The 18,278-nt window shown below is 36.1% G+C and overlaps 2 protein-coding genes across 3 annotated transcripts in view; one reads left to right on the top strand and one right to left on the bottom strand.

Annotated features, from left to right (window-relative positions):
* The window catches only part of slc25a26 (solute carrier family 25 member 26), a 105,497-nt gene extending 94,000 nt beyond the window's left edge, over nucleotides 1-11,497 (top strand). The window contains 1 exon segment of the mRNA NM_001030143.1: nucleotides 11,024-11,497. Coding sequence (NP_001025314.1) covers nucleotides 11,024-11,120 — 97 coding nt within the window. The 3' untranslated portion in view covers nucleotides 11,121-11,497.
* A 5,135-nt stretch (nucleotides 11,498-16,632) lies between these two features.
* Nucleotides 16,633-18,278, bottom strand: part of lrig1 (leucine-rich repeats and immunoglobulin-like domains 1) — a 76,493-nt gene continuing 74,847 nt past the window's right edge. For both annotated transcript variants that reach the window (XR_015502513.1, XR_015502512.1), the window contains one exon: nucleotides 16,633-17,440. The gene's annotated coding sequence lies outside the window, so the exon portion shown is untranslated. The remainder of the gene's footprint in view (nucleotides 17,441-18,278) is intronic.

Consider the following 18,278-nt stretch of genomic DNA (forward strand, 5'->3'; position numbering starts at 1 on the left):
GCAAAGTAAGGTTCAAGAATGCATCCGTCATCTTACTTGACCAGAGATCATGTGGCTGCAAAGTGGCTGCAGAAGAATAAATCAGCCTCAGACTTTAACGGCTGAATTATACATCTGCATCCCGCTGCTCTCTGCACCGCCCACGTGTGTTAACGCTACCAAATCAGCCATTCACAGAGCTTGTGCTACGCGTCTTCTCAACATTTAGTTACATTTTGGAGAGGTGTGTGTGTATGCAACTGCGCAAAGGATAAGCTGGACCCTCCGTATGCTCTCAATATAAATCAGTGGAAATCAGCCTTAACAGAGTGGGGTCACATGACTCCACACACAGTAGGGAAAATAATTAATAAAATTGACCTGGGAAAATTAGATCGATTATAGGTTCTGTATGTCGATTTCAATCATTTTTCGATTAATTGCCCAGCTCTAAGAGAAAGTATTATTTATTTTAGTTTTGCTGGAATAAAAGCAGTTTTTTTTTTTTTAAGGTCAAAATCATTAGGTCCCTTTTAGGTGCCAGATCTCCCCCTCCCTCCGATTGGCTAAAGAACAATCCACTGTTGTCCAATGATTTGTCTTAATGATATAACTTGTTTAGTTAATATAATTAACCTAGTTAAGCCAATAAGCCTTTAAATTACACTTTAAATAATAGTTTTGCAAAATAACTAGTTAAATATTATGTACTGTCATCATGGCAAAATCTAAAGAAATTAGTTATTATAAAAGAGGTATTAAAATATTAAGTTTAAAATCAAAACAAAGAACATTTGGTAAATATTTGAAAAATCATTCAAATGTATATATATGAGCAATATCACATGAGTGTATATCAGCACTGATGGTAGGCGTGCGTTGGCATAAGGCCGCAGGCCGAGTGCCTTAGTATCCCAACAGTGATGATATACAGCAATATCACACTGCTACTCATGTGATATTGCGTTTATACAACAGTTCGACCGCATAATAATGTATATAAAAAGAAAATCAAACACGTAGTGTAAAAACCCTTTTGTATGAAGAACTTCTTTCTTCTGTCATTCATTCATATCTGCAGCTGACATAAGAACAGCAGAAACTGTTACTAATTCACCAACGTCACTATAAAGCTAGAATTTGAATGATTCTCTAGCGTAATGTCTAAAGTGATGACAAAACAGGTGATTTTTGATTACAAGGCTAAACGGCATGAAATGCCATCAGTTTACAGACATTTCCCAGTATTTCTCTGTTGCGATAGGACCTCAAAAAAGCCAAAGCAGCCCCAACACTACCAGAGTACTGTTGTGTTTGTGATAAGGAAAAACGCTAAACACCTGCAGGCATTTCTTTTTTCTTTCTATTTACTGAACTAGTCTGCAGTAACGAAAACAGTAGACTCATTAGAACAGATGGCCAACCAAAAAGTAACTCGAGGTTATGCAAAGAGTGGCCATCACAAAATACAAACATTTCTAATAAGTGAGTCCCATCTCACACTCAATACACTACAATTACGATGGTATAAATATACTACAACATACAAAAGAGAGAGATCGACTTAGAATGTCACTCACCTGTTTAATGATGATTTAATCAGCAGTAAATTGTAATTATATGTTTTTCTTCTTAAATGTTTTTGCTCTACTCAATGACAGGCTACCAAAATAATAAATATTTAAAATAGGCACTGTCCTTAATTAAATAAATGGCATAGTTGCAATCTAAACAACTAAAAAAGCCTCAAAAGTACATGATGTTGTCAAACTGTAGTGAGTTTATTGATTTGCTCTCACTCTATGGAGTAATACACGAGTAAAGAAAGAGGTCATATGAGTTCTGATATTGCAGAATATCAGATTCATTAACCAGACAGAACTGCTGTATATATATATATATATTGTTTATTGTATTTATAAACATTAACATCTTTAATATAAATGTCCATATTATTGGTTTCCATTGCAGAGGATTGAGTCAGAACTTACTCAAAACACATGCATAAGGTTTCTCATTTCTCTTTTAGTTCATAGTCTGAAATAGCAACCCCACGCAGCACAGACAAACTGTCAGACTCTGTCCTTGCTAATTCGTTCCAGGATGAGTGTGTTTGCTCACAGGTCCACACACATGCTCACTGTGACATAGCATCGCTCTGTAAAACACATGATCCCAGCAGAAGCACGCTGAAACGCAGAGTTCTGCGAATCTCTGGAATAGTCAAGAGATCCCTGACATGCTTGGCACCTTGTACAGCTTTACAGTTGACAAAATTGATGTATTAGTGGTTACACCACTCGTGACCTTATGTCTAATTTTAGATCAGACCCGCCCCCACTTTCCGAGCACCATTATCCACCACAGGTGTCGCACTGAAGGACTTGACTGATCTCAAATCAGTCTGTTTGGATGACTGGACAGACCATGATTGGGAAATAAGTTATGCACATTAAGCAAGATGTTTGATAAAGACTACAAGAAAAAAGTGGATACATGTTTCATTGACAACAATATCACAATCTTGGCATTGACATTAAAATAATGCTCTGATTACAAATCCCTCATGTCAACATCGATTGTTGATTACATTAATCCAGCTAATTCATATAAATACATTGGATTAAAACATTGAGTATTCAAAAGTGTAAAGTGCATAATACACCTTACTCAAACTGTTTAAAATTATGGGCCGCACTTCCTGTTTAAGAAACTTTCATTCAACTTCAGATAATCAGATTGTGCCGCAAGTAATCACATACATTGTGAAAACTAGTGAGAGGAACATTTGGCTTTGTGCTTTATTTGTGTCCATCATGAAAGTCATGTTATGTCCATAATATTGCTGCTGAAAAAAAATGTTTGTATTATTTGGGGTTAACCTTGTGTGCTGTCCACTCTGGTGTGACTTTGGGCCCTATCATACACCCGGCGCAGTGTGGCGCAAGGCGCGGCGCAATAGTCTTTTGGTAGTTTCAGCTTGGCGCAAGAGTCGTTTTGAGGCGTTGCGCTACGCTGTTTAAATAGCAAATGCATTAGCGCTCATTTGTGTGCCCATAGGCGTTCTGGTCTAAAAAGGAAGGCGTTCTGAGGCGGACCGGTGGCGCGTTGCTATTTTGAGAAACTATAATAGATTTTTCATTTGACCAAAACTAACCCGGTCTAAACTCCGGCGCAGAGTTGCGCCTCGCTTACACACTGCTTAATAAGCACAATAGAGCAATAGGCAAATATTTTTACATATGAAAAATTTGAAATATTAAGGATATATATAGGATATAATAAGAATAGATATAGAATATAAATATAAAGGATTAAAATATTACAAAACATATTATTTTCTAGCCTACATAAATATGAAAAATCACTGCTTTATGTCTTCTTCATCTCAGGAGGCTTTTTCAGTTCATTCATAACAATTTGCTTTTGTATAATGTTATTATTATTAGCAGTGTTATTTATTATATCCATATTTATATTTGTTTTATTAAAACAAATATTTGCGCTTAACAAACAAAATTAATTATTTATAGGCTAATTGATGTCTGTGCGTAAAGGTTTCCCTATCCAAGAGCGAATGTGAAAGTAGTTCCATTATCTCTCATTCTCACGCAGTAGATGCTCTTTCTGTTAAAAAAAACTGTTATTTGTTTGCTTGTGAAATGCTCATTTTTTCCACTTAGACTTACTTTGCGTCCTGTAAATAGCGAATGCGCTCTTGGCGTGACGCAGCTGACTCTTAAAGGAAATGGGAGATGAAACTCTGAATGGTTTATTCTCAAAACACACCTATAACTCATTAAGAAAATAAACTCAACCCTTTTAGACCATGCGCCACGACGCAAGGCAGATTTCCCGTCCCTAAATTAGCAAAAACGCGTCCTGACACACCCTGAAAGCGTTTGCGCCCTTCGTTTTGCGCTGTGGGCAATTTACTACCTTTTTGTTATATTTGTGGCTGTTTTTGCCACATTGACTTTCATTATAATAATATTGTTTAATTGCAAAACCATGACACTGTATTATTGTGAATTCTTGATTGTTAGTGCTTTTCCTTGATGGGAAGAGGTGAAATTTGTATTGTTTACAATATGAACAATACACAATGATTAATCGTAATAATTCAAAAAAGTTTTCTTTTAATATTCGATGGATGAACTGTGAGCAGAATAAATGCCACCTCACTGTCTATAGTTGAAACACTGGGACTACCAAAATTCTATATCTACTGTACTAGAATGGTCATCTCAGTCATTCTGCCCATTCATAAAAGACTGTACCAAATAGAATCTTTGTCATGCCATATTTACATTCAAAGCTTCTATTGAGATTTCAGAAGGAATCTTTGAATGCCTGTCGTCATGCAATGTCAATACCCTATAGCCTACAAGTTAGATCTCAATGTTTCCTGCAAGCAGCATATTTTTTTTCACCGCAAGTTATGATTTTGCTGTATACACAAGAATACACAAGACTTGTCATTGTATAGTTTTGAATAGGGAAAAGTGTAATGGTCAATATGGCTAATGAGGCCCTGCCTACTAGTACCGGAGCCAATCATAGCTCACTACAGACTGATGTTTCTCCGGGAGGAAAGCTTGGACCAGATGTGTGCTTTTATGATAGTTTGGTGGCCAACGATCGTGCGGAAATCTCAGCGGATTCTTGCTTAACAGTCATAAGAAATATATCCACATAACCCTTGACAGCTCTACTTTTAAATGAACTAAGTGCACTTGAAAACAAAAGTGTTTTGGTTTTGTAATCTGTATAAACCAAACGCGAGGATGCAGTCCATCCTGTCAAATGCATATATATATCAGTGACAGAACCTACTCAAAGGTCCACAAACTTGTAAACAAAGAGTCGCTTTCATTTCTGGAGGACATTCATCACCATCAAGATCAACTTGTGGATTACTTCTAAAGTGCAGCACGATCAGACGATCATTATACAGAGGATGATAATATCTAGAATGGCTATAAATGAGGTTGGTGTCGTGATCTCATTCCTTTCGAGTGTTGCATGCACATTAGCTTGGGCAACCTAAAAATGTGCTGATTTTGTTTGATTCAAATATTTAGAAACGAAACTCATGAGACAGTTGCTGTTTAAGTTTATTGGTGATTACAAATATGAAATGTAATCGAAAGCTTGACAAACAGTTTTGGAGAATTTGATGTTTCCCCGTTCATACTGCCCAAGAGGCATTTCAAAGATGGCCGCCAAGTGAAATGACTTAAAGGGACTTTGGCCATAGTGAGAGAGAGTTGCGACAACTCCATTGACTCTAATGCAGCATTTTTGTCAAGAGCAATGGCAGCTCATGGAGCCTCTCACTAGTTCCTGGAAGTCAAACACTTCACTGATGTTACTCCAATAATTCAGGCAAAGCATCATGGGATGTATAAAAAGGCGTACTTGTATCTATACATCTTAATTAGACTATTATCGCTGCCTATGTCATTTCTACCAAGTTTTACAGTAGTAAACAGTTGATAGCAAACAAGTGCATTGTTTTGATATCTACCATTGACATTTGCACACTTAGCATGAAAAAAAAATCAACTGCACTTGAAGCCTTAGTAGAATTTGAAATGCAAAGGCCAAAACTATATGTGATGCCATAACAAAGGCAAACTGTATGTTGACACACTAAATTCTAGACAAAACGTTGGATGTCATCGTATAGGGGCGTATTGATGTGTGTCATTAACTGGTCAATGTACTATAATACATAAAACAGGAACATAAAAGAAACATTCTAAAATCAGCTCATGAAAACACCTTAATCACAACGTTGTCTTGTTTAGAATAAGGTAAATATACAGATGACTGATGTCCATGTAAACACACAGCGAGAAGAGTTGAGCAAGATGAAGCCGAACAAGAAAGGAGCCAAAGCGAGTGCTGGGGGAGTTTGAGGGCCTTGTGTGGATGTCATCTGGCCATCAGTCATGCGGAGAGGCCCCCGGGGGCCAGTGCTTATACCAAAAGCAGCTGCGTGGAAAAGAGCCTTAGGAGACTACAGTACTTTCATGGCCTGTCGCATCCTCTAACCTCTCCAACATCAACAACCCCTACACTGCACATTCCTGCTCAAACACTCCGTAATCTGTCAAACAACACGCTGTCAGCTGAGAAATAGCGAATACTTGTGTTATCGAGCATGGCTAATGTTTGATTCGATTCTGCTCTGTGAATTCCATCAAACAAAGGCGCTTCCAAGCTGATGTTGCATTTAGTGTGTAAAAGCTCTGCGACTGGATGACAGTTTAGCTGGGTAATTCATTTGTAATGCACTTTATTATTGAGTCTTTCTCTTCATTTTAGGAAAGATATATTGGATGAGAAGATTTAATTACATTTATTAGAGCACTTGAGGATAAACTCCTATTTTATGCAGCCTACTTTGTGGCAGATCATGTTATAACCTTTGATTTGAAGCATATCGTACAGTTGAATTGTTTTTTCCCCCCTAATTTCTGTTTAACGGAAAGCAGATTTTTTTCAACACATTTCTAAACATAATAGTATTAATAACTCATTTCTAATAACTGATTTATTTGATCTTTGCCATGATGACAGTAAATAATATTTGACTAGAAAGTGACATTTAAAGGCTTAACTAGGTTAATTAGGGTAAATAGGTAGGTTAGGGTAATTAGGCAAGTTATTGAATAACAATGATTTGTTCTGTAGACGGATTAGAAAAAATATAGCTTAAATGGGCTAAAAATTTTGTCCTTAATTTATTTTTTTTAAATTAAAAACTGCTTTTATTCTAGCCAAAATAAAACAAATAAAACTTTCTCCAGAAGAAAAAATATTATCAGACTTTCTTCTGACTTCAACTGTAAATGAAAATCAAACGAGCAGGCAACTGTACTGCATAATTCATTAAGAAAATAACATTTTACTAATCATTTACTCACCCTCCACTTTTTCCAAAGTGGATTTCAGTTGAACACAAAAGAATATTTTAAAGAATTTTCACATTTATTCTCAGTTTTTTATTTTTATTTTTATTTTTTTAAGTAAATAGTTTTTTTGCCCAGAGAGGTAATTTTTTGATCATTTATTGGTCTCATCTATACACTCAGAAAAAATGGTACAATGTTGTACCAAAGAAAGCACAAACCCCTTGTCACTAGAGCAGTAACTTTTATGGGACAGAATTGTACCTTAAGACAAAGACAAATTTGTACCGTGGCAGTTTGTACCTTTAAGGACATGATTTGCACCTGTGGTCATCAAACTTGTTCCTGGAGGGCCGGTGTCCTGCAGATTTTAGCTCCAACCCTAGTCAAACAAGCCTGAACAAGCTAATCAAGGTCTTACTAGGTATACTTGAAGCTTCCAGGCAGGTGTGTTGAAGCAAGTTGGAGCTAAACCCTGCATGGACACCGGCCCTCCAGGACCGAGATTGGTGACCCCTGATTTGTACCATGGGAAACCAAAATGTACCGTTGGTTTTTAAAACCTGCAGATACTATATTTTACCTTCATCAAAGGTACAAATCTGCTCCATGAAGGAACCACTACAGTGACGAGACACTTAACCTTAACAGTGTCAAATGTGTTCCTTCAAGAACTATTTGAAGGCATTTTGCTGTATCCAAATGTGTCAATTAATTTTCAGTAAATACAAAACATCAAACATTTTTTAAAAATGTTTTAAAAAAAGTTTATTTTTGTGTAAATGCACCTTTTCCATTAACATATGCTGGATTGCTCACTAAATGTTTATTAAAATGCCTTAATTGTTTAGTTTACAATACTTATAGTTTTATGTTTTACAAGTTGTTTTGTATTATAGAATTCAATAATGAATGTTTATGAGTTTCTTTAAACATATGCTTTTAAATGATGATTCATGTTTTAATATGGAATTTATTCATAAAGTCACTTTGCCTTTCCAGTAATGTTTATTTTTATAGATATTGTAATAAAGGAGTTATTCAACACTTTTGTATCTTTTATGAGAACTAGTGTCTACCTTCATTTCAGTTGTACCATCAAAGGTACTGAACATTATCATAAGAGGTTTTTTCTGTACCATATAAAATGCAACTTTTACAAAGGTACAAAACTGTTGCTCAAGGAACATTATTTGTACCACTGTGTACCTGTTTTTCTGAGAGTGTACAATGAGCAAATTTATTTATGAAAAATCCATTTAACAGCTTTATTTGGCTACAAATTCTATGAAGCCTTGCGGACGATGTAAAAAATAAAAAATCTAAAACAAACAAACAAACAATATGTATTAAGTTTATGCTCAATATGCTTTTATATAAAAATATTCATGTTTTTGAGAGCATATAGGGACACTAACATCATCTGTAGTACTCTGTGAGTGGGTAGAGCAACAGATCACTCTTGGCTCACTGCGACATTCTTATTGGTTTCATTTTCTGTACAGCATCAGGAGTAAAGACATGGTCACACTAGACTTCATTCAGACAGTATTGTGAAAAAGGGCCAGGATAATACTGAATGATGCAGCCCTGCAAAAATCAACTGAAATGACTTATTTTTTTATTTTATTCAAACTAATCTGTCTGTAATATATGAGTGTGAATGAGAGTGTATGGGTGTTTTCCAGTACTGGTGCAGCTGGAAGGGCATCGGCTGCGTAGAACATTTGCTGGAATAGTTGGCAGTTCATTTTGCTGTGGCAAACCCTGATAAATAAGAGACTAAGACAAAGGAAAATGAATAAATGAATGATGAAAAAAATGTATCCAGTTTAAATAAAAATGTAAATAAAACTTTTGCACCGAGAGGTCCTGTTTTGACCACTAATTAGCATCACTCATTCACATGATTCAAATTTTCAGGTCAGAGTTGGCCAATCTTTTTTGCAAATGCAAAATATCCTCTAAATAGCTTGTGTTTCTAGTTTGATGCATTTGCATATATATAAATGCAAGTTAATAGAATGATCAATGTATTGTAACTGTGGTTTAATGCAGTTTTTCTGTACAAAATACTATATAACAATATTCTTGCAAAATGTTGTTGAATTGACAGATCAACAAAAGCAAACCTAATTGATTAAGAGGTCTGTCTTTCTTTTAAGCAGTGCATATATATATATATATATATATATATATATATATATATATATATATATATATATATATATATATATATACACACAATGTCAATGACATTATTCTGCTCCAGTCTATGCATTAATTGTATGTAAATGTATATAATAATGTTATGTATATACAAGTCATGAAAGCATATGTTTTTGTGGTAGCTATAACATATTAAAGTAAGTAATTTTTTCTAGCTTTTTAAAGTTCTTAACAATCTTTTAAGTGACTTTAATGTCATTTAAGTAAAAAAAAAAAAAATCTCATAAGGTTAATTTGATACAACTGAAAAATCTAAGGGGCGCACCATGGTGGCTAGCACTGTTGTCAAACAGCAAGAAGGTTGCTTGTTCAAGCCCCAGCTGGGCCAGTTGGCATTTCTGTGTGGAGTTTGCATGTTCTCCTGGTGTTGGTGTGGGATACTGGGTGCTATGGTTTCCGTCCCAGTTCAAAGATATGCGCTATAGGTAAATTGAATAAACTAAATTGTCCGTAGTGTATGAGTGTGTGTGTGAATGAGTGTGTATAGATGTCTCTTAGTACTGGGTTGTGAATGGAAGGGCATCCACTGCATAAAACATATATTGGAATAGTTGGCAGTTCATTCCACTGTGGTGACCTCTGAAGTACAGCCTTAGCCAAAGGAAAATGAATAAATTAAAATTCTAAGGCAACCAGGATTTTTTTTTTACTTTACCATATGTTGTTCAGTGTGCAGGTGAGTGGGCTTCATAAACAACCTGTAGGAGACACACTCTTTTCCTCTCCATATGCACCAGACACTTTCTTAAAAACACTCCACGTTTCTGGGAAAACATTGGGCAATTGTGAGTGTGCTTCACATCCGTGAGTGGGCTTAACAAACCACCTGTAGGACACACACTATTTCCTCTATGCACTTGAAAAAAAATTCAAAGATGATTCCTTGGGTTTACTAAATGTTTTTAGCATAAGTGGTTGTAAACCATTTATTTGGGCTGAATTCAAACAATCAAATTAAGTTGAACATCACTACATTTAATTTGTTTGATTAAATTCAACATATACAGTTAAAGTCAGAATTATTAGCCTCATTTAAAGTTCTTTTTTTCTTTTTTAAATGTTACCCAAATGATGTTTGGAGCAAGGAAATTTTCACAGTATGTCTGATAATGTTTTTCTTCTGGAAAACATCTTCTTTGTTTTATTTTGGCTAGAATAAAAGCAGTTTTTATAAAAAAAATAATAAGTTTAATATATTCTTATAATTATTAGCCCCTTTAAGCTATTTTTCCCGACTGTCTAACCTACCTAATTAACCTAGTTAAGCCTTTTAATGTCACTTTAAGCTGTATAGAAGTGTCTTAAAAATATCTAGTAAAATATTATTTACTGTCATCATGGCAAAGACAAAATAAATCAGTTATTAGAAATGAGTTATTAAAACTATTATGTTTAGAAATGTGTTGAAAAAATCTGCTCTCTCTCTTAAATAGAAATTGGGGAAAAAGTAAACAGGGGCTGTAATTCAGGGGGGCTAATAATTCTGACTTCAACTGTATAACATGTTTGCAACAATTTAGCAAAACTTTATTTTTTCATTTTGTCTGCATATGTATAAATGTGTATGTGTGTTTATTTGTGTGTGTGTGTGTGTGTGTGTGTGTGTGTGTGTGTGTGTGTGTGTGTGTGTGTGTGTGTACAGTATAAAAATGTCATCCATATATTGCTGCTCTCTGGAGATTTGAAATGTTCATTTATCATCATTTTTAAGTCGTTTGGATGAAAGCGTACGCTAAATGAATGATTGTTAATGTAAATAAATGTGTTTGTGTTTCTCAGCAAACAATGGCCTGTCTTTACCGACAATTAATCCACATTTCTCTGATTATTAATTGTGTAAAAAAGCCTTTGTTTTCTAACTCTTGCTTGTGTATGTGTTCTCTTGATCTCTGAAGGCTGTTTGCCGGCAGCATCCCCAGAGTGATGTTCATCAGCATGGGAGGCTTCATTTTCCTCGGAGCATATGAGAAAGTGCGCCGTACGCTTTTATAAACACCTTCTGTGGCTCGGTTTGTACTGGACCGCTTTCCTCAAGCCAAACCCTCACTGTACGGCCAAAACTGCAAAAGCAAGGAGCAAACTGCCAACCGGCACCAGAGGCCAGTGGAGGCTGGTCAGATCTGACAGAGAAATGCACCCTCTGTCCCAGTTTGAACCGGTGGTCTTGGGGGGCCACGGCGAGGACACCTGGTGCCTGGATGAAAAAGATCACATAACACAGTGGTTTGCATTCCTGCTTATCAGTGCACAACAGATTGAGTTTAACTGCGTGAATTCCACTTATGTAGCACCACAGATCAGGTTTAAACTCAGATGTCCTTTTTCTGCAAGCATATGTCAATCTATTAAAGCGTTTTTATAAAAATGCATTGGCTGCTTTGGGTTACATTGCTGTAGAAGTCACATTTTCATTATAAATGATGAAAAATAGGCTACTGATAGGTTGTTTGTTCAACCAAGGCTCCTTCTGTTTACGTACCCCTTTATACATTTCTGGAGAGAGCAAAATATGTTCCAGGATCTACGTTTTTATTTATTTATTTTTTTGCAGTTTTTGTTTTTGCGAATCCGCCAGAGGCCGCTGTGTACACTTCAGATCTCAAATTTCTCTCGCGAGTGCCATTCACACCTGCTCTTCTGACATAAATCCACCAGAGGCCGACTGACTAACTAACTGACTGACCAAGCGACCATCGTGGTCGACTCTGCTCTGCATCTCAAGTCCGCCGATGTACATGGCGAGCTATCGGAAAAACTGCCACCAGTGGAAAAGCCATCCACATGCAGGTAAGCGGTCAGCTGCTTATCAAGAAAAGGAACAATGTCATACCGTCCCTTAGCATCTGTTTTAAAAATGAAATGCAGCCATGCGTAGCATAATTTGTTCTCTCTATAAATGTATATAGGGCTACGTTGTCAGAATTAACCTATGTTGAGTTTGTTTGTTTTTTTAGTTCCCCTTATGACCCCTGTGTATTTCAGACAAAATCTAAGAACAAAAAACAAATGTCGAACAAAATCCAGCTGAAACAAAGTATGTTGTGATTCCATTTCAACAGTTTAAACAACTCACGAATTCAAACTTTGTGGGGAGTACAGTGTTTTGACTACTCAAAACCCATAGATACATATACATTAGATGGCGCCTACCCTGTTGTTGTCTATTAGAAGAAATGCATCAATAGAGCCGCCATTTTAGTACAGGGTAGCGCTCCTTTGAAATGTGCGCTATTGACGCATGCTCAGGATCCCTATGCGATATAGTGTATATATTTATGCTCAACACCTTTTAGCCACAATTGGTTCATAGCAATTACATGAGTGTGTTCGGGAGCTCTGCAATTTCTTCCCCCATCATGGTCTGAACATCATTGAAAACAACAACACTAGCCACAGGAATAAGTTTTTTGCAATCACGTGGTTCTGGTAACGTGCAAAATTCAGATGGAGTACAGGACGTAATAAAATTAATGGGAGACAGAGGAAAGTTTGTATTTTTATGATTTATTCCACATTTCAGAGGAGATATAAATAGAAAATAAGCACATACGTTGGTTGGGCATGATCCTTATATCATGAAAAGGGTAGAGTTTTCTACTGAACTAAAATATAGTTGCCTGTCATCGAGGTGGTTTATACTGTATAAGCTATTATGTTACATGAAAAATACTATAGTAAATACTATAGTTTGGAAGCATACTATAGATAATTACTTAAATTAAATTGTCGTAGAAACTATATTGTTGCTGCGGTATGACACAACTGTAGTAATAAACTAATTATTCAAAAGGCTTCAGTTTTCTACACTTAAATTATACACCACCGTTTACACTAATGTTACAGTATTTATTACAGTTTACCAGTTTACTATGCTACTGTAGTACAGGTGTACACATTATACACTTTACTATGGGGTTCAAGAATGTTTATTATAAATTACTACAGTTTTTCCGAAGGCGGATCTTCCAGATCATTTAAATCAGGAAATCTTTAATTGAAGATTTGCTCTGACTGAATCGTTTGAATCTGAAATGTTAACTGGAAATTTGCTCTGATTGGATCATTTGAATCTATAAATCATTTAAAACCGAATCAATAATTGGAGACTCACTCTAACGGTTCATTTCAATCAGTAAATCATTAACTGGAGACTCAAAAGAATCAGATTGTTCATTAGTCAGACTTCGCTATCAGTGTCTCTCAGCAGGTGATTTCTCTAATTTTGTATTTGCTTTTGGAATGTAGTGAAGTAAAATGTCCACCATAGTACATCTTGAGTCTAGGCTTCAATCCCCAAATTGAAGCTTGTTGTTCAACCTGTTTGACTATTATTAGCTGAAGAAACAGAGAATTTAGCAGAATGCAGAGAAAGACTAGATTAGTGCACAACTGTTAGTGTTTGTCAGACCTGTCATGAAGCTCAGAGCACAAGAACAATCCGGAGAGTTTGACTGAAGCAACAATTCAGTCTGGGGGCTCTCTTTTATGACCACCTTTTGTCATCAACATCTGCTTTATGCTGGATTTAATAAGAGTAATAGAAAAAAAAAGTTTTTAAATGAATAACTTCTGGATGCAGAATTTGAAAATAGTAAAGCTTTAAAGTCAGTGTAAAGCGATATTTAAAACATGTGATCGGAGTTTCACACAACAGAAAAAAGCTTCATGACCACTCTTCCTCGCCAAATTGCATAAATAAAAGAGACGTGCGACTAAACTGTTATACATTTTTTTTTAAAATAAGCAGGAATTTGCTCTCAAATGTCTGGGGGCGTGTCCACTGCAACCACGCCCACTCATGAGAAAACATTAACTATCAAAAACCCTTACAACCTTAGCTGATGCTATCAATGCTACCACTAGTAGCATGAGCTAATTATGAGTGCTAATAATAAATAGGTGAAACCAAGTACGCTAAAACAGCTAATGCTCCTGCAAATTTAGCTAGATATTAGACATTAGCTGTCTCACTTCAGAGGCTGCATCCTCCGAAGGATGCATTCGAAGTGCGCTGCGTCTTTGTGGCGTGACAAAAGGCTGTCTCTTTTCCAAAAAATTCGAAGGCTCCTTCACGCCTCAAAATTTGTCCTTCGTTTCCCAGGTAATGGACACAACCGATGGATCCTTCGCAGCCTCAAACTTCCCAAGATTTATTGCGTGCTGATAACGGCAGTATGCTTTAAAAAACAACAACTCCTGTTTAAATGTGTGAATTAGGTTTACTTTATGTGGATATGTAAACACATTACAAAAACAAAGAGTATGAAATGTCTTACTGAAGAGTGAGTTTATAAACCGTTCGCATTTTTATGTGTACAATGATCAAAGGAAATATATTTTCAGTGTTTATAAACCTTGTTTTGCCTTCAGATCGCTTACAATAAGTTTAAAATCACTTTGAAAAAAATAAGTAATTATAAATGTTATTAGCGCTTATTAACAGCAGCTGTTACGGTTGCTAGGTGATGAGATCTGTCCTCTGTACGCTAGATCGTCACATTTCAAAACACTCGGTTCAGCCTGTGTGGACTTCGAAGGACTCACCTTTAAAGTCAGCCTCTGAAATGAGACACAGCAATTGTGTTTCATAATCTTTTATCATTATATCTCTACAGATGATCCAGAACACTGCAGTTCGTCTAGTCTTCATTACGCCAAAGAAAGCCAATGTAACACTTTCTTTAATTTCTCTGCATCGGTGACTTGTTTAAGCTCGGATGAAATTCAGATCACTGATGCTTGCTTACAGCAGGGCTCATCAAACTTGTTCCTGGAGGGCCGATGTCCTGCAGATTTTAGCTCCAACCCCAATCAAACACACCTGAACCAGCTAATCAAGGTCTTGGAGCTGATCACTGCAAGGTCAACGGCCCACCAGGACCAGGATTGGTGACCCCTGGCTTACAGGATAGCCACTGGAACTGCACCCTCTTACCCCCACCTGCTCCTAAAGGTCTACACTCCCTCCTAGAGTCTCCGATCAGGGTGGGAGCCCCGCCTTATGTGGTTCCATCGCAGAGAGGCTATAAGTGACTTTCCAAAACCTTTTCCTTCAATGTTCCTCACTGATGGAGTGATCTTCCCATTCCCACTTGGGCTGTGGATAAATTGGTATCCTTCAAATGAGAAATCCTTTCTCCTTCCTATTCTACCACTAAATTCTCTGAGCACAAACAAGTTACTATGAAAAATCAGCACTTCTTGTATGTATTGCCTCTTCTTGTTGAATCGCTGAATACCTCCTCAATTGTACACTACCTGACAAAAGTCTTGTTGTTGATTCCAGTTGTAAGAGCAATAAATAAGAACTTGACTTCTAGTTGATCATTCGGAAAAGCGGCAGAAGGAAGATTTTTCCTGATAAACATCAACAGTCTGAGGTATCAAGACATTTGTGCTGCCCATTACATTACAAACCACAGGAAAGGGTAAACTCTTCAGCAGGATAGCGCTCCTTCTCAACCTCCACATCAAAGTTCCTGAAAGCAAAGTAAGTCAAGGTGCTCCAGGATTGGCCAGCCCAGTCTCCTGTTATGAACATTTATGAGCATGCCTGGGGTGAAGGAAGAGCCATTGAAGATGAATCTAAAGAATCTTGATGAACTCTGGGAGTCCTGCAAGAACGCTTACTTTGCTATTCCAGATAACTTTCTTAATAACTTAAGTCATTGCAGAGATGTATGGATGCAGTCCTCCAAGCTCATGAGAAGTAGAATAAGCGTAATCTAGAAGCCTTTGCCTTTCATATAAACCACTTCTGATACCAAATAATCAACTAGAAGTCAATATATTATTTGTTGTCCCTAAAACTTGAATAGACAAGACTTTTGTCAGGTAGTGTAAGTCGGTTTGGACAAAAGCATCTTTTAAATGACTATATGTAAATGTTTTGCAACTTTTCGCTCGTCAAACCAGTGTTTATCAATATGATATTAAATTAAAATACAATAAATGCAAGCAACATGAAGTAGCACAGCACATTAATTTATTGGTAACACTTTAAAACAATAGTCCATTAGTTACATATTTACTAATATTAAGTATGAATAATTTTGTATTTATTATAGTTCAACATTAACTAATGCCTTATTAAAATCCAAAGTTGTGCTTGTTAACATTAGTTAATGCACTCTTGAGCTAACATGATCTAACATTATTTAATTTAAATAAGATTAACAAATATGAATAAACACCGTAATAAATACATTACTAATCTTTTGTTCATGTTAATAAATACATAAACTACTGGACCGTTATTTTAAAGTGTACCAATTGATTTATTGTTGATCCTCTGTTAGAAACGGTCTTCAGTTGATTATTGAGGTCAAACAGGCCTCACTAAAGTTGTTAATTAATTAACACTGAGGGAAAATACATACGTTGAATGAATTATATGTGTGTATTTTAATCTTTATATATTTTTTATCAAAGAACATGGTGCCAAACTCTGATATTAAAGTCATTTCAACCACCGAACATCAAAGACACACAGACCAGAAGGATGTAAAAGAGCAAAATGTGACTTTAATGAACACCCGCCATTTTGACACTTTTTTTGACACAGTTTTAGGCATGTAGGTGAAACAGCTGTTATTAGAGCTCAATATTTCAATAAATTAATCCGTATGAAACGGGCTGAGGCACACATCCGTACAGTTCATGGCCTTCTTCACAGAGCTAGCATAGCCAGCTAACCACAGTATCAAAACATTTTAGGGTTAAACTGGCATCCGCTGTAATCTACCTTTACAAACACTCCCCTAGTTTAGTAGTAGAGATGTTTTAGTTAAAAAAAAAAACACAAAACAAAGAAACCGGGCTTTCAAAATGAACCGGTTTGGCTGAGGCTAATTAATAACGTTTTGTTGACGCTTTGTTTTCCCTTTCCACCAAGACATTCTGTAGTTGAAGGAAAACCCTGAATGCAAAATGAAGCTTGACTCTTTCTAGAGACTCGTATTTATTTCCCTTTTGTGTTTTGGCAGCGTATGGTTTTGTTGTTAGCTAGAAGTCAATGTTAGAACCGATCTCCCTGTTTCATTATTTAATAGTTGTGATATTTCCCAAGTGTTAAAAAGAAGTTCATTTCAGATAGTAGTGGCGTGTACCTTTGTTAACAGAAGAGGCTCGATTGCGGCACAATTTCAGGGTGTAAGAGTGTTCAGCTTTTGTAAGATTCATCAAAGTGCTTATATTTTCCCGCATGCCAATGTTCTCAGTTTCTGCTCCATAACAGACCTGAAAATTCAACGAGGAGCTCTTCCTTCATCACAGCGTATATATTACGGCAAAGGAATATTCCAGGTTAAACACTAGATATTGATAGCAAATATAATACTTGATCTGTTTTGTGTGTGTGTGTGTGTACTTGTTTATGTGGTTTACATGAATGCAAACTTGTGGGGATGAACTAGTTGTACTCTAAGGTGGTTTATAAGGACTGTTTTGTGTCCTTGTCATTCAAAATGCTTAAATACTTAACAGGGTTTTTCAACATTCAAAATTTGCCACCAGTTTTCTCCAAGGGTTGGGTTTAGGGGTACGTTAAGGCCATATAACAAGCAGTTTTTACAGTATAAAGTAGATTACTACTATGGAGAGTCTTGGTAAAGCATGTAAATGTGTGTGTCGTTAACTTTAAGACTGCTTGACAACTATTTTAATAGTAAATTTTCATTATTTATTGAGTTACAATTAGTTAAACGTCAATTCTAGAGATTTAAGAAAAACGTTTTTGACCCTCTGATGCTCTTTGATTGGAAATAGGCGTATAGAAAATGAATGAATTACTCTCTAAGCACATCTTTAGACATGTCAAACTCAAATAAGTAAACAAATCTCTTTAATTTTCCGATTTTACATTGACTACGTTTACATGGACATCAGTTATCGATTGTTTGCCTTAATGTGATTTGCTTCATGAATGTTTCTTTCATGATCCCGTTTTACATGTCAGCACATAATTCGATTACCTTCATCGCGTCACCACACTATCTTCATTTCCTCCAGAGTTTCATGTTATTTCGGGCATTTCATTTTTAATTTGTCGACTTTAACTGTAATTGGCACTTTCACTTTCATTCAGGAACATTTCATTCATGTCCCTGTTTCTAACATGAAGTTGCATGCGAGTATAAACTTATGGAAGTT

The sequence above is a fragment of the Danio rerio genome, chromosome 11 (assembly GCF_052040795.2).
Source record: "Danio rerio strain M-AB ecotype USA chromosome 11, GRCz13ab, whole genome shotgun sequence".
NCBI classification, from domain to species: domain Eukaryota; kingdom Metazoa; phylum Chordata; class Actinopteri; order Cypriniformes; family Danionidae; genus Danio; species Danio rerio.